Source organism: Lactuca virosa, chromosome 2 (assembly GCF_052849685.1).
Source record: "Lactuca virosa cultivar CGN04683 chromosome 2, Lactuca_virosa_CGN04683_v6, whole genome shotgun sequence".
In the NCBI taxonomy this organism is placed as follows: domain Eukaryota; kingdom Viridiplantae; phylum Streptophyta; class Magnoliopsida; order Asterales; family Asteraceae; genus Lactuca; species Lactuca virosa.
Window position 1 is genome coordinate 293,127,517 of NC_136427.1, and position 20,620 is coordinate 293,148,136.

Consider the following 20,620-nt stretch of genomic DNA (forward strand, 5'->3'; position numbering starts at 1 on the left):
TCGGCTGGATTTTACGTGGTAGCCAAAATAGGACCATACAACCCACGGGCCGGCCGCCGGTTTCCACACCTTTAAAAATAAGAAAACGACTACCACTAACCACAATATAATAATTATAATAATTTTCAACTTCATAATTTTTGAACTTATCAATATCTTTAAATTATCATGTTTGGTAAACGTCTTACGCAACTACCACGTTCTATAATAAAAAACTAGCTTCACAATAATGTATCTATTACTTACAGAAAATTGTGAATGTTAGAATTTTAATTAGCAACTGGAAATCTATGAAATGTCTCAAACAGAATTAAAAACAAGCATTGGTGAATGTTAACAGTGGTACAAGGAAACTGAAAGAAGGTAGAATATACCTGAGTCTTAAAGAATGAAATTACTGAAGGAGATGCTCCTTTTTTTGTTTCTCCTAAACTCACACACATCAAACTCTCCCAACAACAGCCTCTTTCTTCTATCTATGTACATCTACCATATATAGAGATTTATATATGTATATGTTCTTAGTTCATTCGGTTTACAAAACGAAAAACAAGTACATGCTTAGGCCTCATTTATTACACAAGACATGACTGAACCGAACAGAGTGAACTTCATTGATCATGCATTTAACTCGGACCAAAGACCGAGAAAGACACTGATGTCAATGAAACAAAACTGTAATTTCTTATCTCACCAAAAAAGGTAGGACGAGACACGATGTCTATGACTCAATGATGTCTCACCCAAAAAAAGGTGGGACAAGACCCCTGTCCAATTCTATCATGTCCTGTGTAACAAATTCAGCCTTACAGTCTTTACGTGGCTTCAGTCGACAATATCTCAAGTTCGGCCCACCAAAGAGGGGAAATTTTGGGTGTGGCTCCGTCTTGTGCTATTCTCGTTATCTCTTTTAGTCTAGAAGTAACTTCTCTCATTTCCGGCCTCCTTTTAAGGTCGGAATCAACACAAGATCTTATCACTTTACCAAATGCTTCAAGTTGATCCGCGTCAAAGGAATCCAAAGTCGGATCCGCCAATTCCGTCATCGGATTTTCCCCTCTTAAAAAGTCTAACGCCCAGTCATCGATCTTATCACCTCCGGCATAAGGAATTCTACCCGTAATCATCTCGAACAATATAATTCCAAAACTGTAAACATTGCTTTCCGGAGTTGGTTCCGTGTTTGCCATGGATGAATCATTGCATAGACCGAAATCGGATATTTTAGCTGCGTAGTCTTCGGTTAAGTTTACAGATGATGAGTTTAGGTTTTTGTGGGCGACAGGTGGCGTTAATTGGTGCATGTAATCGAGGCAATACGCCATTCCCATTGCGATTCTCATCCTCATTCCCCAGTCTAAATGTTCGGCTTCTTGTACTGAAAAAAAATGTCAAAACCTGTGTGTAAGTTCATGGGATAAATACAAGAAATAGCAAACTAATTTTTTCCTCCACTCACTGTGTAAATGTTCAAAGAGTGTTCCATTAGGTGCGTATTCGAACGCTACCATTCTGGTGAAAGGTGTGTCTTCTTCACAATAACCAAGGAGGTTGACAAAATTCTTGTGGTTCACCTTCGATAGCATGTCAATCTGAGATAATTATTTATACAAAAAAGATTAGAAAACAAGAATTCAAAAAAGGAAATTAAAATTTGTACGGAAATTACCCTCTTTCTGAACAGGCTTTCGAGGTGTTTTGACCAGTCTTTAACGGAAGGTGGAGCAACAGAAGCAACAGCGATTTCAACCCCACTGGATAATGTTCCTTTGTATATAGTCCCAGATGAAGTTGAACCGATTACATTGCTGAAATCTTCACAGGCTGCTTCAAGCTCGGATCTTTTTAGCTTTGGTACACCTGATTTTGTTAAGTTTTTTAGGCAACTTTAGTAAAATACACGTGATTAAGGTTGACATGAGATGAGAAATTTTGGGATTTTACCAGTGACGAATGCTTTCTGCAATTGCCCACTTAGTCCTGTGGCCCAGGGCCTCACAGTGGCTACTTTATTACCTCGCCATAACATTAGAGCCACGATGCCGATAAAAGCAGAGCCTCCAATAGCAGCAGATATTATTATAATAGAACGACTCTTCGAGTGTGAATTTTTTCTTAGGGAAGTTGGAGTCCCGGAGCTTGTGGAAGGGGCGCGAGGGAGGGTTTGATTTGGTACAGTTGAGGGTTCAGGAGAAGGAGACGGCGATGGTGGCGTCACTGGTGATGGCGAAGGGGATGGGAATGGAGATGGAGATGGTGATGGTGATGGTGATGGTGATGGTGATGGTGATGGTGATGGTGATGGTGGTGGCGATGGCAGAAATGGAAATCGAAAAGGTGGAAGTGGCTGTGCCGGAACAGGTATATTTTCGTCTTGTAGCAGTTTCCGGTGGGATTTAACTTCTTGTTGAAGATCAGGAAAATTGTCATCGAGAAGCTTGTTGTTGTCTAGTAATCTACAGTTGTTTGAGAAAAGAGTTGATTGTGGATGATGGAAATGAGTTGGAATCATGAATAATAAGGTAAACGTTGATTCGACTTACATAATCGTTGGTGATTTACTATTCCCAAGATCAGATGGAAGTGTTACAGAAAAATTATTGTACCGAAGATCCATCACCAATAATTCTTTCATTTTTTTTATCTTTTCAGGAATGGTACCATAGAACGAGTTATTCCGGAGAATTCTGCATAAATGAAGATTTCAGAAACTTGATTCATGAAAACATTAGTTAAGTGGAAGGGATGATTAATTTTGTTCATACATGGACTTTAGGCGAGATAGATTTCCAAGATCAGGAGCAAGTGTTCCTCGAAGACGAAGATTTATGAGGTTCCTGTTAATATAATATAAAGTTCAAAAAATAATCTGAATCCTTCAGAGGCTATATCATAACCATAAAGAGATTTCTGCAACGATGCAGCTATTGGAAATTTGGAACAAGTTAAAATATAGACGGACTTACAAAGAGATAACATGTCCCTTGGAGCAGCCTACACCAAACCAGGAACATGGATTCGTCACTCCAAGATCATCATTCCAATTTGTCAAAGCCCCGGATGGATCATTTATCACTCTATCTCTAAATCTAAGTAAAGAAAAACCTGCAATCAGAAAGTATACATAGATATGATCAGCTTGTGTTAAAAATATCAACAGGAAAGGAAAATCAAAGTATAATTTGGACGAACTAGTATCCTTCTGAAGAGGCTAGAAAAGTGGGAATGTTAGTAGATTGTTTCAATTTAAGCCAAATTATGAACCACAATGATCGGAGCTAGATTGTAATACCTTCATCATTGAGAGAGAAGCAGGAATTCAAATTCTGAAAATGTAAACAGATGATTAACGTCAAAGTCAGCAATTGATGCCTCTCTAATCTAAAATGCTCCATCATGTATTTACAAACACGAAGGTGAAACCCTTCGATTCTTCACGGCCGCGAAATCAACGTGGATTAATCAAGAACTCAACAACAATACAACAACCATAGACGAGAAGCGATTCACGAAACCTCCGATCCACCAACTGAGTTGACTCGGAATAATACAGCGCTGCTGGAGCAAATGGAAAATCACTCAAATAATTCAAAAAACCAAACCTCGGAATTGTGCAATCGATTTGAAATAAATACAGAGGAGGTAGAAGATAAACTTATAAAAATCAAATCAAATCAAATTACAGTTGTTCGTGAACTAATATGGACCGAATCAGCCCATAAAAATAAATAAAAGTCTGAAAACGCGTTCTAGTACCACAACTACAACTGCAAGCGCACACAATTACCCCTAATATACTTCAGAAATACTTTTTTGACTTCAAAAACAAGCTAATTTAGAAACCAGAAAGCTTGAAACACATACTTACTGGTTCGATTAATGTATTTACAGAAATATCCTTCGATGAATATGCTGTTTCTCTCTCTAGACTTACACAGAGCCTGGATTTAAAATCAATCTGGATGTGTGGTGATTGACCAAGAGTAGAATAGAAGTTAACGACGAAGTCATTGATGGGGTCATGGAAAATGAAACTTTGGATTTAATGTAGACATCGTAATCATCTTCGATATTCATAATAGTAAATGAGGGGTGTTTTGGCGGGTGGAGATTAGGGAAAGTGCTAGGAAGGTGAGACAGGGCAGCTCAATTTATTGGAATTTATTATTAGTGTGGGCAAGAACATTTCTCTTCAAAGCACTACAATTTTGATTTTTTTTTTAATATATTAAGGCTTAATGATGTGTGCTTGGAAGTTTCAATCGGCTATTTTATGGTTTTTAGACGACTTGATGTTCTTTTATGGATAAATTATGCATCTTTTTTTGCTAAATTTCACAGTTTATATAAGGATATTGACTAAAATAATTATTTGAAAGAAGTGTTTAGCTAAAATAACAATTCTTAACGACTACCAATTCAAGTTTTTTAGCAACTATGCAATTACCGGCAAGGGTACTATTTCCATAAAATTAACTCAAACCGCTAACTTCCGCTCTTCGTAATTCAATTTTTGAGAAATCAAATTATAATATCACAACATTCACCGATTACGTCTAATAGTTGGCTAACCTATGTCGGTATGTCGGTAAGGTCTAGTCAACTAATATTTCTACTCCACTCTCCGATTTAAGTTTAAGAATCTACTACAAAAAGTCTAATTCATTTAAACCACGATTTTGATACCATCTTAAACACCCGACTTTTTAACACAAAATACCCCATAATTTTTACTTTTTTAATTTATAAAATAACTCAGTGTACATTTATGTTAACTACTTGAATACAAGAAGTTAACATAAAAGATCGAATGATGAAATAAACAATGATCTAATTCGTACATTACTTTTCTTAGCTATAAATCTTCACTTCTTTAATAAGTCTATTTGAACCTGAAACACATACGATAATAACAAAAAATAAGCTACAAGAGCTTGGTGAGTAACATGCTCAACATATACAATAACAAAAAGTAAGCTACAAGAGCTTGGTGAGTAACATGCTCAACATATACAAATAACATCAGTTATAATTAATCATATTATTAAAACACAATTAGATTTCATAACTTCTTTCAAATAACTCCATATAAACTTGTAATAAGTTAACAACATAGTTCACCAAATAATAAGTTTGTACCTACTCAATAGTTATATGGACTTTCTATTTCTTAATTATAGCGTTATAACTACACAATGATTAGACATGGTATTACGGCTACCAAGCCACTATTTTACTCAACAACGAATTTACTGCTATTCAAGCTGCCATTTTACTTGACAATGGATTTACGGCTACTCAAACCATCATTTCAACTAACAATGATATATATTGTCACAAAGTACTCGCTATGTGCCTGAACAAACTCGTTAAATATTACCACAAAGGTTTTCGTTATGTGGTATATCATACTCGTTAAATATCACCATAAATTATCGTTATATGGTCTATCATACTCGTTACATGTCACCACAAATTGTTTATTACCAGTAAACAACTATAATTTAGAGAAAATTACAAATATAACAAAAATAGTTAATTACTTTGTAAAAATAACCAAAAAAATCCAAATTACAAAAATAGCCATCAAAATCGCAGATGGATTAAGCCCATCTGCGATTTCACCAAGCCATCTGCGAACGTACAGGTCACTAAAGCACATCCGTGATTTAGCGACTTGTACGTTCGCAGATGATTTTTTTTATGGTATAAATAGGGGGTACAAGTGACTAAAATCGCAGATGAACTAAGTTCATCTGCGATTTCGTTTTTTTTTTTTTTTTTAATTTTTGACTACGAAATTGATAGGATTTGATTATGAAACAACCATATTATATATAAATTCTTGCAAAAAATTATCACTTTTGTTGTAATTTCTTTGAAAAATGTGTTTAAAATCTTTTTAATAAAATGAATTAATATTTGTTTTGTCAAATCGTCCATAATGCTTCCAGAGAGAGTTCTTCAACGAAAAGTGTGAAAAATGAAACAAACAAAAAAATTTACGTTTTTATACCTGCGAAAAAGGTGATATCGCAGATGGAATGCGAAATAGCAGATAGACTAGTCCATCTGCGAACGTACAAGTCGCTAAAGCATGGATGTGCTTTAGCGACTTGTACGTTCGCAGATGGCTTTGTCAAATCGCAGATGGACTTAGTCCATCTGCGATTTTGCAGGCTATTTTTGTAATTGGGTTTTTTTTGGCTATTTTCTACAAAGCAATTATCGGTTTTGATTATATTTGTAATTTTCTCTATAATTTATTAGTCATACTAGCTCTTTACGCCACACAACGATAACAACATACCACAAAAGTTTACAATAATCTAACAATATTATATTCGACCCCTTAATTTCAATAACAATATTCAACTGTATCGACTACAAAGTTTTTTTTTAGATATTATTAGCTAATTTAATTATATTATATTATAACTTTTCAGCTATACTCAACCATTACATCACAACTATTCAATCATACCAGTTATACGACTAAAATTGTTGAGCTATGTTTAATCACTTCCTTTTTTTTGTTATGAGCTATAACTACTCAACTATGCTTACTTATTGCATTTATACTATAAATAGTTTTATCGCTATATTCATTTATAAATGTTCAACTCTATTTAATCTTCACTCTCAAGTATAATCACCTTATTAACTCGTATAATAAAAATTTCTTATAAATCTCAACTATGAAATCAAAATATTTCATACAATATCAATTAACGACAATTCATATATTATACTTCTCACATAACACAATCATCATCATCATATCTAGATATTAATTTTCTAGAGTGGGGGTTATGATTACTCATATTGAATGTTCCTATTGTATAGATTTCCAGCTCTTAAAGCCTCATAACGACTCTCATTTCATATAATATCAAAATAAAACACCAATATTGAGTACTACAACTCAAAGTGTAACATGTTTATATAATAACTTGATTCAATGCTTTCATCAAGCTCATACATACAATCATATAGAAACTACACATACTCCATAAATTAATTACATACATGTCTTAATTCATTCATCAAGCTCATACATACAATCATATAGAAACTACACAAACTCCATAATTTAATTACCTGCATGTCTTAATTCATTAAGATGTGAGCTTAATGTCACCTTATTACTTATTTCACCCACTTGAGCATAATAGCTCAAATTATAAGTTATTTACATATGCGTATATGACTAAATCCTTTAACTTAATTTCTTTGCCAAAACTAGTTATACACTACATACAACTTATGTCTTAATCTATCTAGACATAAGCTAAATTTCACTTATATCCAAATTCACAAAATTAGGGTTCATCATCATCTTCCCCAATTCAAAGAATGAACCATGAATTCCATCATATCACATTTAAAGAATATGATTACTACACTTATTTCAACATATAATCAAGCATTTTTTACATACAAGTTAAGATTTTATCATTCTTATAAACACCAATCAAACTTGATAAGGAATATAAAGTTGCCCTTGATGGAGCTAAGAGCTTCATCTCTTAGTGTTCTCCTTGAATTTGGCTTTGATTCAAGCTTCCAAGCCTTCAAGATCAACCCCCCCGGCTCCTCCAAGTCATATAATTGAAAATAATAAGTAAAAAAGTTGAATTAAGCCCTTAAAACTCGTCCTTTGCTAACAAATGTCGAAAGAACATTGTGTTTTCCCTAGAACGTGTTGCGTTCTTACTACTTGGCGTCAGATAATTTCACTTTTACACCATGTGTTCTATTTCTCCATTTTCCTTTCTCAGTAACATAAATTTATCCCAACTTCGTCTGACCATAATTCTTCATATGAACTCCTTTTTAGTTGATTCTTTCGCCCACACACTCTAAATTGTCATGGCTATCTTCTAAGATTAACATTTAATCATTTTGACTCCATTTAATCTTAATTTTATAAATATCAAACATCGGTTAACAATTAAATCAATGTGATTTCAATAAATTCTCTTGAACTGTACCAATTTTCAGTATAATATTTTATCATCATATCCAAGGGTTATTATCATATAACCAACTCTATTTAAAATAACTACAGCCCCTGATTTACTTTTAAACATTCATAAAAAGAGGTGTTACAATAAGGTATGAGTCATTGAAGACAAACAATAGGGGATAGTGGACACAAAAGAAGAAATCCAAGTCTTTGGGCGTTAAATAAAAGCCCAATGTGACATTCAAATTATAGAGTATGAGTTTTGAAATATTTGTAGGAAAATGGTCGGAATGAAATGATGGATTGATAAAGACAAAGTAAAATTTTCATACGCCTATTCTAAATTTCAGTTCATAAAAAGTAAGATAGATGGTTTTGTATGTATGGTCACTTTTAATTAACATTTATATTAATGACAAGTATTTATGTTGTTTTTTTATTAATTGTTTATTTGATAGTAGCAATGTGGTTTCTTAAATAAATACAATTTTATGATCAAAAGTAAAAAGCAATATATGTTTTCCATATCAACCAGAAAAAACAAAAACTAAAATCAAATATTCACATATGTTTAACATAAAATACATTTGTTGTGGATGAAATTTTTTGACTAACATCTTCTGAAAGATTTAAAGTAGACGTATTCAAGATCATGGGTAACGACTTGGTCAAGATTTTTGTAACGTCCCAAATATAACGAGTAAAATTTTTATTTTTAAATAAGTCAAAATCATTCATTCATTATCTCAAAAACAATCAGAATAAAAGTATTCAAAACATCAGGGTAATTCGTAAACATTCAGTGCGGAATATATCTCCATGGGATGCAATGCGATCAAGCCGAGCCCTTCCTTTTGAAACCAGAAGTACATGAAAACATTTAAAACATAAATCGTAAGCACAAAGCTTAGTGAGTTACCCAAAATACCACATAACATACATATATCGGGCCCCGCCCGACGTCCATCGGGCCTTGCCCGACATCGGGACCTGCTTGGAATCGGGACCTGCCTGGTACAGATTTGTCAGTAACATGTGGTGGGCCCCGCCCGGTATACATACAAACACATGCAAGAGTCGCACAGATAGCTAGCATCTTATAAACATAAACCAATTGGCCGACATTAGTGCCTTCGACCCGCAAATATTGTGAGGAGACTCACCTTAATCGGTAGCCGGATAATACTCACACTTGAGCTGCTGCTACCAAAGGCTCCTCACACTAAACATATCTAAAACAACCCCAATTAACAATTAAGGTGTAACGACCCAAAAATTTCATTTTTAAATTAAATAAATGATAATCCAAAACATTGTCATAAAACCAAGATGGATCAAAGTGTATCACTACATCATAACATATCAGAGTAAATCACAAAATGCGGAATAAGGTGGTGTGTGATTTGCAATCATCCTGGGATCTTCCCTTTCGAACCAGAAGTACCTGAAACATAAACTGAAAACTGTAAGCTCAAAGCTTAGTGAGTTCCACAAAATACCAACATACCATACATAATAAACACATACTCGGCCCCGCCCTTCATCGAGCCTCGCCCGACATCGAGTCCCACCCGACCTCGAGCCCCGCTCGGTTTACAAATCTGTCAATCATCATGTCCTGCCCGGTACACATATAAACATATAATCGTACGAACACATGCGATAATCACAAAGACAATAGCATACAATACAGTCATCGGGCCCGCCCGGCATCGAGCCCTTGCTCGGTATACATACCAACACATAACACATGCAAGAGTCACACGTACATCTATCATCCTAACATAATAAACCATGGGCCGGCATTGGTGCTTTCGACGCGCTAAACACAGTGAGGAAACTCACCTCAGACTGTTGAATCACACAGATAAATCTATGGTTGCTGGTTTGACAATCCCCACGCTATCAATACCAATAACATCCAATTAATAATTGGATTCCAAATCCATAACCATCAGTTTAATCAATTGGGCCTAAGATTGTAACATCCTGTTTCCTGCCATTTTTGGGTCATGGGCCGAAATTCGATTGTGTAAGGCTTTGGGCCTTAAGGAGGCAAAGTTTAGTCCTTGTGGAAGGAGGTAATGTTGGTCAAGAGATTCAACCCTTGAATTGTGTTTTGGGCCGAATGGTAGAAAGGGAAAAGTCATAGGTTGTGTTCTTGCATGAAATATGGATTTTTGTTCGAGAAGTTTTTAGCCCAAGATATTTAGATAATATTGTAGAGCTCTTCAATACCTTTCCGTGGATATAAATAACGTCGAAAACGGAGTTGGAACAAAGAAGTTATGACCGTTTGAAGTTAGGACGATTTTTGGGTCAACCGTACGTTGGGCGTAAATTGAGTACACTGGGCATACTGAGTATGCCTTAGTATGTTGGGCGTAAATTGAGTATGTTGGGCGTACGCGATCAGTGCCTAAACCCTATTTTCGTGGTTTGAGCCCTATTTAAGCTCCTTAACTTCCCCAAACCTACTCCATTCTCAGCCTCCACCTCTCTAACACCCTTTCTTGTAACTCTAACCCTAGATTGAGCCTTGTGAGCAAAAAGAAGGTGTTTTTGAGTGCTTTGGAGTGTTCTTGGTGCACTTTGGAGAAGAATGAACTCATTGAAGAAGTGTTGGTTGCATTAGAGCTCGTAGATCCAGACTTTGTCCACCTTGATCTTTCTTCTAAAGGTATAAAGTTTGAATTTTGATGATGAAATTGTTAGATCTAGCTAGTTTTGGGTGTTATGAGCTTTGGGTCACTTTAAGTGCATAAAGTTTAGATCTTGAAAGATAATTGTGTAAAGGTCAACTTGGTGTTACATATCTTTGTATACAGAAATCCACAGGTGAAAAAGTATGCATATAAGGTGATATCAAAGAAGAAAGTTGTAACAAAAAGCAATAAGGACGATATGAGGAGAGAAATTCAGATTATGCAACATTTGAGTGGATGAAAGAGATACAGCCTCGATTTTCAGGTCTATTGTAACGACGAGAATTTCCAAAACAATTTTTCATTTTTAAAAACATAATTTCATTCATAAGAAATAATAAAATCCAATGTAACCGATGTCATCCAAATGAAACAATCCCAAGATCCCAAATACATAAAAACTCCATCAGTGTGTACAGATTATGCCGGCGCCTTCCCGCGATCCTCGCTAGTACCTGAAACACATATCACATAACACGGTAAGCATAAATGCTTAGTGAGTTTCCCAAATACCACATACAACACATACGCCACTCAAGGCCATAGCTCTATGGGACCTTCCGGTCCACGTGTCTCAGGGGACTTCCGTCCCAACCCTGGTAGACCTTCCGGTTCTATCCGTAATGACCTTCCGGTTCTACCCGTAATGACCTTCCGGTCCTCATCATCTTGACCTTCCGGTCCTCATCATCTTGACCTTCCGGTCCATACACTGTTGACCTTCCAGTCCATATCATAATGACCTTCCGGTCCATACCATACTACTCATAACATAGCACATGCATATCACATATATCACATATTTTGCATATCATATAAGACCTTCTGGTCACACATAATTACCACTCTAGGTAAAGCATAGTGAGAAGACTCACCTCGCATGAAGTCGGATAAACTCTCGTGCTCGAATATCCCGACCTAGCCTCCTCCTATCAACAGGATAACATCTCTAATCAAAATCCTCCCCTGTTCTCATCTCTAATAATGGGTAGAAGACCATTCTACCCCTCCCTGACCTCTCTTGAATCAGCTTGGCCAAAACCCCAAGGTCAACGGAAGTCAACTCTAGTCAACGGTCAAAATTTGACCATACTCGTCGAGTGCACATGGGTGACTCGGCGAGTCCAAGTGTGTCTTCTGAATCCTTCTAAGGTCTCACTCGACTCGTCGAGTAACCCCGACTCGACTCGTCGAGTTCCCTTATGGACTCGGCGAGTTCCTTCCATGGCAACACTCAAATGACCTTCTGAGGTCAGATCTGTTTCTCTAACCTATAGATCTGACCCTACCATACTCAATAATCATGTAAAGGTCCGACCTTTACACTCATGCAACGTCCATAATGCTTCTTTTGGTGAAATAGCCTCTAAAATGGCAACCTAGGTTCATATCTCTAATGGAATAGCATAAAGCAGGATAGATAGGACTCTCTGGACCTCTTAAGGTCCAGATCTAAGAAGAACTCCACCTTGGGACCTCATATACTTCGAATCCAAGCTAAAGAAGGCATAAGAAAACCCTAGATTCAAGTAGATCACCAAATACACGAGATTGAGCACAGATTTATACCTCTAGCAGCCTCTTCTGATCAATTGGTGGTAGATTTGAGCTCCTCAATCTTCCTTGCTTGCCCTCCTTCCTTCTTTCTTGCAAAATCACACTTAGAATGATGGAAACGGCTTCCTCTCTCTCTCTCACAGGGCTCTCAGGTGCTCTGGTGCTCTCAAGGGTGAAGGTGGCCGCAAATGAGGGCCATAAGGTCCCTTAAATAGGTCCCAAACCCGGACAATTAGGGTTTTTCTTAACAGCGCTGACTCGGCGAGTCAGATACCCGACTCGTCGAGTCCCTTCATTAAACCTGTCACCGAGTCACGATTCTACTCGACGAGTTGAGGCGTCAACTCGTCGAGTCACTCCTCATAACTCAAGAAGAAATACTCAAATTGTCATGCCTGGAAATCCGGATGTTACAATTCTCCCCCACTTGAAATAGATTTCGCCCTCGAAATCGCTCCTCAAACCACATAAATAGAAACCAAACACTCGAAAAGCACCACTGAGAGGTTCTTACACCAAAACGATATCTTCCTCCATGAATACCTGGATCCGACCAGGAACTTCAAATTTGGAACAAAACCGGCCCCTCTGTCGCTAAAATACCCCTTTCTGACCTTCCCAGAACCGAGAAACTCTAGTGGCCTGGCCCGCCGCCAGACCGCCCACTCACGCTATTACCATGATATTCGCTCCTCGAACATCAAACCCTGATAACTCACTGCTCCTCTGATTCTCACAAGACAAAATCCGACAATCGGCTACCGATCACTCATACCAACGTACCAAAACAGTCTGAATCACGCCCCAAGGAACGAAAGGGTTCACATCCCACCAGGTCTCATCCACTGAACTACTATCAGAATCCATCCGAACAATAAACTTTCAACATCCTGTTTTCTGACACAAGAAAATCATGCTCGCTCAGAAGTCCTCAGACATCTAAAATCATAAGCCTCAGCTGCATCCCTTGTATCCCTTTTTAACACTGAGTACCAGGTCTGATCTCGACCCAACAGTTGAACCTCCAGGGTCATCCGTTGCATTATCCCAACCATCTCCATGGTTTCCTTCTTACTATAACATATCGACCCAATGTGACACACAAGTAACGAAGTTCACTTAACCCTAAGCGAATGCTACCTTCCTAATTGGAGATCGACTCAACCCCGACCTCTGTCACCTGTTACTCGTCGTTCCATGCAACTTGCAGTACCTCCCGTACCCGAGTACTGACCCACACAGGTCTAAGACATCAGATGACAAACAATACTCCTCAACATGGAACCCACCTCAGAATCCAGAATCTCATCTCGCCTATCCAACGCACCACCAGAACCAAACTCAAACTCGAGAGTTTGGTCCGACCCATAGTTGGAACCACTCGTCCCAATGAAGCACTTAACTCAGAACTCGTTTCCCGCAACCCATGCGTACCTCACTTATCCCATTCTTTTGGATTGCGATGACCACACCTTACTCAGAACATAATGACTCCCTATCATTGAGGAGACTCCGGTCTCGCCCCTGGTCCGACCACCAGGTTCCCAAAACTCATAAATTAGGGCCACCCCATGCCTAAAACTCTTTTGCGCCCTGCTCTGATCAAAGAGTACTTTACCATAACAACTTCTCGCTGACTAGTGTGTGCTACGTCTTCCCGTAGCATCACATCAACCTCTCACTGACTGGTGAGTACTACGGCTTCCCGCAGTATCACCATAACCTCTCACTGACTGGTGAGTACTACGGCTTCCCGCAATATCACCACACCTCTGACTAGTGAGTACTACGGCTTCCCGTAGCATCACAACAATCCTATGACTAGTGAGTACTACGGCTTCCCGTAGCATCACAACCACCTCTGACTAGTGAGTACTACGGCTTCCCGTAGCATCACAACAACCTCTGACCAGTGAGTACTACAGCTTCCCATAACATCACAACAACCTCTGACCAATGAGTACTACGGCTTCCCGTAGCATCACAACAACCCCTGACTAGTGAGTACTACGGCTTCCCGTAGCATCACAACAACCTCTGACCAGTGAGTACTACGGCTTCCCGTAGCATCACAACAACCTCTGACCAGTGAGTACTACGGCTTCCCGTAGCATCACAACAACCTCTGACTAGTGAGTACTACGGCTTCCCGTAGCATCACAACAACCTCTGACTAGAGAGTACTACGGCTTCCCGTAGCATCACAACAACCTCTGACTAACTCACAATCTGCGGATCAATCATAGATAGGTGCATGCACTTACCCAAATTATGCATCCCTATATCTGGCGGCAATCGTCATAACAAAACACCCTTCCCTGCTACGATCCATGTTCTTGGACAATCTCACTTGCTGTCATTAACCAAAAGGGCTCCCACTGGAATCATCGTTGCTTGACCCACCACTTGTCGTCTCCACTCAAGACTCAAAACTATCCGAAATCCAATGCATTAAATTCGGATACCTCGATACACCACATAGGACCCCACGACGTCTCGTCTCATCCACTGATCTTCCTGTTCCACGACCTGAAATTGGTTGTCTAATCAACTTCTGCCCTTTCCAAGCTGAATAACAGCCCCATCATTGAACCAGAATTTCTCATCCGCCGAACTCACCCTACAAGCCAACCATCTCGAATTCACCGTTACGGCCTTGAAGAATTCCCGTTCACCCAAAGGTCTCCGATCAACGGCCACTTGCCGTGAAGGCACTCATCCTTTTCAAACATAACACATGCATTATCTCGCTCTGCACCTCGTCTCAATCACCAACAACCTTGGGCTCAATGAATTCGCACCGCCGGTCTCTATATCCAGATCTGTAACCATTCTCGATCGAATCTCTGATCCCCTCAATACAATACCCGGTTCTCCCCCACTTAGGGTTCGAACCATCCCCAATCGACGCACCAACAATCTATCACACACACTGTTTCCACCAGTAATCATCGCACCTACTCTTGGAAGGTGCTACGCAACGCTCGATGATCTCCCGACAGAGATCGAGCAACTCCAAATGCCCTGAAACTCTGATGAAATCCTCAGAACTTCCCACCATGACTGCCTCTAGTCATTCAGGATCTCACACCATTCCATCACGTCACTTATCATAAGAGCAGAAACCATATTTCCACTCTTATTACCCACCAAAGTCAATAAGGGCCACCGCCCTGATATACTCCTCTTGATCGTCCGACGCTGCAGCTAACACATGCCCTACTATACTCAATTAGGGTGTATCTTGATCCTTGACCATCTCAGTCCCCACTGACGACATGTTCAAACTATATCTTTACCTCGCGGCAGACCTACTGCCATATACTCTGGTTGAAGATCACCATCCGTGCAATCCCACAGGGCTCACCCCCAAACTCAAAAACCAAAATCTCTACACCTCTTATGTCTCCCACATGAAACGGAAATAGTACCACTCGGGTCACAGAAAGTGACCTCTCCACTATCGGCCGGTCGCCCAGCCCAGAACGTATTCTTCCATATCGCAGCATCCCTGAGTCTTGCGACTCCAACTGGCATATCACCCACAATCCCTCGGAGCTCACTCGATTTCCCTTTTTAAGGGATGCTCCACTAAAACTTGTTCATCATGGCCTTCTGTCCCCATACTCATTCACCTCTGATCTCAGTCGAGACAATCCCCACGGAATAACCAGTAAAAACCAGAAACACTAACCGCCACATGTCAGGATACTCAAACCGTGTGGCCACCTCTCGGTCTGCTATGGATCATGGTACCTGAACCATGTTATCTCCTCTTAATCTTCTACGAATCATGGTACTCGAACCATGTTCCCTCTTCTCAATCCACCTCACATCATGGCACTCGAACCATGACATCACCTCTCGACCTGCTCCAACTCATGGTACTCGAACCATGACGTCACTTCTCAATCTGCTACTTATCATGGTACTCAAACCATGACATCACTTCTCAATCTGCTACTTATCATGGTACTCGAACCATGACATCACTTCTTAATCTGCTACTTATCATGGTACTCGAACCATGACATCACTTCTCAATCCGCTACTTATCATGGTACTCGTACCATGATATCGCCTCTTGCGGCTATCGGATCCTGTCCCATCAAACCCTGGTGACTTCGTGCTGCTGAGCTCCCGGTACAGCAACGAGTCACCCCCTCGTGGCCTAGCAGTTGCGACAGCTTCGGTGGCTGTAGCAACAGCAGCTTCCGAAACAGCAGCGTATCGCTCATCGAACGTCTCAATCAACGTGGTCTCGATAGACCCAAGCATCTCGTGTATGACCTCACGTATGGTCGCAGCCACCTCATCACGAATCATCATGCGAATCTCGTCATCGTTAACTCCGCTGCTCTCTGGTGTGTGACGTGTACCCACCATGATGTCTCTGAAACACAACACAAAGATACCAGAGACTCGATCGAGTATACTCGCACTCGATCACCCAGCCCTACTTGTTCCTTGGTACCCTAAGGATTCTTACTTGGACTGCTCACTGACCCGTTGTTTCCAGTAATACGGGCCCTATACTACCTTTCACACCGCATTAGTATTCATCCCAAGTCCTCCTCCTAGGATCCCAGATCACAAGTACTCTACACCTCGCTAAGCATAGGCTACCCTTCGGTAGACCTCTCATAAGCTCCTCACTGCTACCTACTCACTCTCAAAGCATCACATAGCAGCAGTAATCCCCTAGGCTAAGGCATCACAAATCAGGCCACTCTAGTCCTAATATGAATACCTAGCCTACCCTAGCATGCACAACATATCATATCATATCTCATAACACATAGTGTAAGGGTATTTTGGGAAATCACCGTTCGGGCGCTGGCTGATCGTACACACTGCTTCTTTCCGCTTTCCTCAATTTCCTTTACTTTTTAGAAAAATTGTTCCTTTTATGAAAAACTTTCTCAAATCCTCAGTTTGAGTTCAAATACACCAGAAGGTGCATCTGAATCCCTCAAACCAAGGCTCTGATACCAACTTGTAACGACGAGAATTTCCAAAAACAAATTTCATTTTTAAAAACATAATTTCATTCATAAGAAATAATAAAATCCAATGTAACCCATGTCATCCAAATGAAACAATCCCAAGATCCCAAATACATAAAAACTCCATCAGTGTGTACAGATTATGTCGGCGCCTTCCCGCGATCCTCGCTAGTACCTGAAACACATATCATATAACACGGTAAGCATAAATGCTTAGTGAGTTTCCTAAATACCACATACAACACATACGCCACTCAAGGCCATAGCTCTATGGGACCTTCCGGTCCACGTGTCTCAGGGGACTTCCGCCCCAACCCTGGTAGACCTTCCGGTTCTACTCGTAATCACCTTCCGGTTCTACCCGTAATGACCTTCCGGTCCTCATCATCTTGACCTTCCGGTCCATACACTGTTGACCTTCCGGTCCATACCATACTACTCATAACATAGCACATACATATCACATATATCACATATTCTGCATATCATATAAGACCTTCTGGTCACACATAATTACCACTCTAGGTAAAGCATAGTGAGAAGACTCACCTCGCATGAAGTCGGATAAACTCTCGTACTCGAATATCCCGACCTAGCCTCCTCCTATCAACAGGATAACATCTCTAATCAAAATCCTCCCATGTTCTCATCTCTAATAATGGGTAGAAGACCATTCTACCCCTCCCTGACCTCTCTTGAATCAGCTTGGCCAAAACCCCAAGGTCAACGGAAGTCAACTCTAGTCAACGGTCAAACTTTGACCATACTCGTCGAGTGCACATGGGTGACTCGGCGAGTCCAAGTGTGTCTTCTGAATCCTTCTAAGGTCTCACTCGACTCGTCGAGTAACCCCGACTCGACTCGTCGAGTTCCCTTATGGACTCGGCGAGTTCCTTCCATGGCAACACTCAAATGACCTTCTGAGGTCAGATCTGTTTCTCTAACCTATAGATTTGACCCTACCATACTCAATAATCATGTAAAGGTCCGACCTTTACACTCATGCAACGTCCACAATGCTTCTTTTGGTGAAATAGCCTCTAAAATGGCAACCTAGGTTCATATCTCTAATGGAATAGCATAAAGCATGATAGATAGGACTCTCTGGACCTCTTAAGGTCCAGATCTAAGAAGAACTCCACCTTGGGACCTCATATACTTCGAATCCAAGCTAAAGAAGGCATAAGAAAACCCTAGATTCAAGTAGATCACCAAATACACGAGATTGAGCACAGATTTATACCTCTAGCATCCTCTTCTGATCAATTGGTGGTAGATCTGAGCTCCTCAATCTTCCTTGCTTGCCCTCCTTCCTTCTTTCTTGCAAAATCACACTTAGATTGATGAAAACGGCTTCCTCTCTCTCTCTTTCTCTCTCTCTCTCTCTCTCTCTCTCAGGGCTCTCAGGTGCTCTGGTGCTCTCAAGGGTGAAGGTGGCTGCAAATGAGGGTCATAAGGTCCCTTAAATAGGTCCCAAACCCGGACAATTAGGGTTTTCCTTAACAGCGCTGACTCGGCGAGTCAGATACCTGACTCGTCGAGTCCCTTCATTAAACTGGTCACCGAGTCACGATTCTACTCGACGAGTTGAGGCGTCAACTCGTCGAGTCACTCCTCATAACTCAAGAAGAAATACTCAAATTGTCATGCCTGGAAATCCGGATGTTACATCTATGTTCATGTGGTTTATGTTTTTCATTTTATGGGTGTGATGCACCTGATTTGAAGCCTGAAAATTTCTTGTTTTCTGAGAAGAATGAGCTATATAAGTCTTTTTATGTGGCTGAGGAACTATTTGTTAAACGTTTTGAAACCGTAAGGACCATCTATGATGTTTTTTAAACTTAGGAACTATATCCTAAATTTTGGGAAATCGCAGGGACCATTTATGAAGTTTTGTCAATAAATAAAAATGTCTATGTGTCACATGACACATTTTTAGAAACTTAAAACTTCTATCTTTTTACCTTCATTGTAATCATGACACGTGTCATCCTTCACAACTATTCCAGCTTATTTTTTAAATAAAAATCGTAAATTACATAGTATAGTCAATATAATGTTATTTTACTTCCTTATTTACTTCTTTATTTATAGTTTTTGACTTTTGTAACACCCGTTTTCTAGAAATGGATCAGATGAGGGCTTAAAGGAGTTAGTGTTAAGATTTTTGGGAAAAATCTAATGCCACGACGTGGTGAATGGAGCACCACGACGTGTCATGTCTAATGTAGGAATGTGTGTTCGGATGGTCACCGCGACGTGGCAATAGGAAGGTCACGACATGGCAGCTGACGCGGCCCAAGCCCATGATTTTTAGGGTTCTCCATATTTAAGCACATAATATCAAGGATTAGGGATTCCACTTCAGCCTCCAACCCTTCATCAACGAAATCCCAGCCTCCATAAAGATTAGAAATTTTGTTCTCTTGATTTGAAACTTATTCCTTGGATTTTGGTGAAGCTTGAGAAGAAGGAAGTTCACAACGAAGCAAGGAGCTAGATTAGATCTATCATTCTCTTCAAATATTTAAGCTACTTGGGGTATAAAGTTCTCACCCTGACACCTCTTCTTCTAGATTTAAGTTTGAGGTCTTTTTTGGTGGTTTTGGTCCTTCCCATGAATTCTCTTGGAGTTTGAGGAACTCCAGAGCTTGCTATGGCTCTCTATGGTCCATAGGTTCTATTAAGTGAGAAAAAGGCCTTAGTTTGAATGATTATTGGTCCCATGCACAAGTTTTGGCCCCATTAAGGACTTAATGAACTTAGGGGTGTATATATAGCCTTAGAATGGAGTCCTAGTGGATAAAGTTAGAAACTTTATCCATTAAGTCATTGAAAAGTCGTAGATATGAAGTTTTGGGCTTAGATATGTAAGGATTAAGCACTTAATGAAGAATATGACAATCTGTCATTTCCCACGACGTGGTGGTTCTCTTTTTTGCGACTATCTTGTCTTAGTATTCCCACGATGTGGCCAAGAGGTCCCCACGTCATGGTGAGCATTGACTTGGTTGACCATTGACTTTTGTTGACCGTTAACCGTTGACTTTTGAACAGTTTGACTTTGGGTCAAACTTGGAGGACTTGGGTTATTGATTAGGGATTTATGTGTATTTGGTGCCAGTTGGTTTGTGTAACATGCATAAAAATTGCAACAAATTTAAACTTTAAAAAACAACCCATAGTGATAAAATGTTTACGAAATCATTGTTTCCGAATTGTTTATCCATATCAGAGTATCCCAAAATCATAAAGCCATAACAGAGGATATGTATAGTCATGTCTTCGCCTTCCCGCGATCATTAGAAGTATCTGAAATAACAACTAAAAATCATAAGCCAAAGCTTAGTGAGTTCCCCTAAAGTACCAACACACAAACA

At 39.6% G+C, this 20,620-nt stretch overlaps 1 protein-coding gene across 4 annotated transcripts; it reads right to left on the reverse strand.

Moving 5' to 3' along the window:
* Positions 1–296: 296 nt before the first annotated feature.
* Positions 297–4,119, reverse strand: LOC145161423 (inactive receptor-like serine/threonine-protein kinase At2g40270). Of its 4 annotated transcripts, none has more exons than XM_079080930.1 (9): positions 3,869–4,119; positions 3,293–3,555; positions 2,967–3,105; positions 2,766–2,837; positions 2,544–2,687; positions 1,945–2,456; positions 1,670–1,860; positions 1,460–1,592; positions 297–1,378 (listed from the first exon to the last, which is right to left on the reverse strand). In XM_079080930.1, the coding sequence occupies exons 2-9, from the start codon at positions 3,396–3,398 to the stop codon at positions 816–818; spliced, it is 1,860 nt and encodes a 619-aa protein (XP_078937056.1). In that variant the 5' UTR covers positions 3,399–3,555; positions 3,869–4,119; the 3' UTR covers positions 297–815. The 4 variants fall into 4 exon arrangements, with proteins under 4 accessions (XP_078937056.1, XP_078937057.1, XP_078937058.1 ...); XM_079080931.1 differs by having other exon boundaries at positions 3,293–3,558; XM_079080932.1 differs by having other exon boundaries at positions 3,865–4,119.
* Between the last annotated feature and the right edge of the window lie 16,501 nt (positions 4,120–20,620).

Coding starts and splice junctions, on each gene's coding strand:
- LOC145161423 (XM_079080930.1), bottom strand. CDS start 3,398: ATGATGGAGCATTTTAGATTAGAGAGGCATCAATTGCTGACTTTGACG. Junction 1,593..1,669: donor AAAGCCTGTTCAGAAAGAGG/GTAATTTCCGTA, acceptor TAATTATCTCAG/ATTGACATGCTATCGAAGGT. Junction 1,379..1,459: donor ACTCTTTGAACATTTACACA/GTGAGTGGAGGA, acceptor ATTTTTTTTCAG/TACAAGAAGCCGAACATTTA.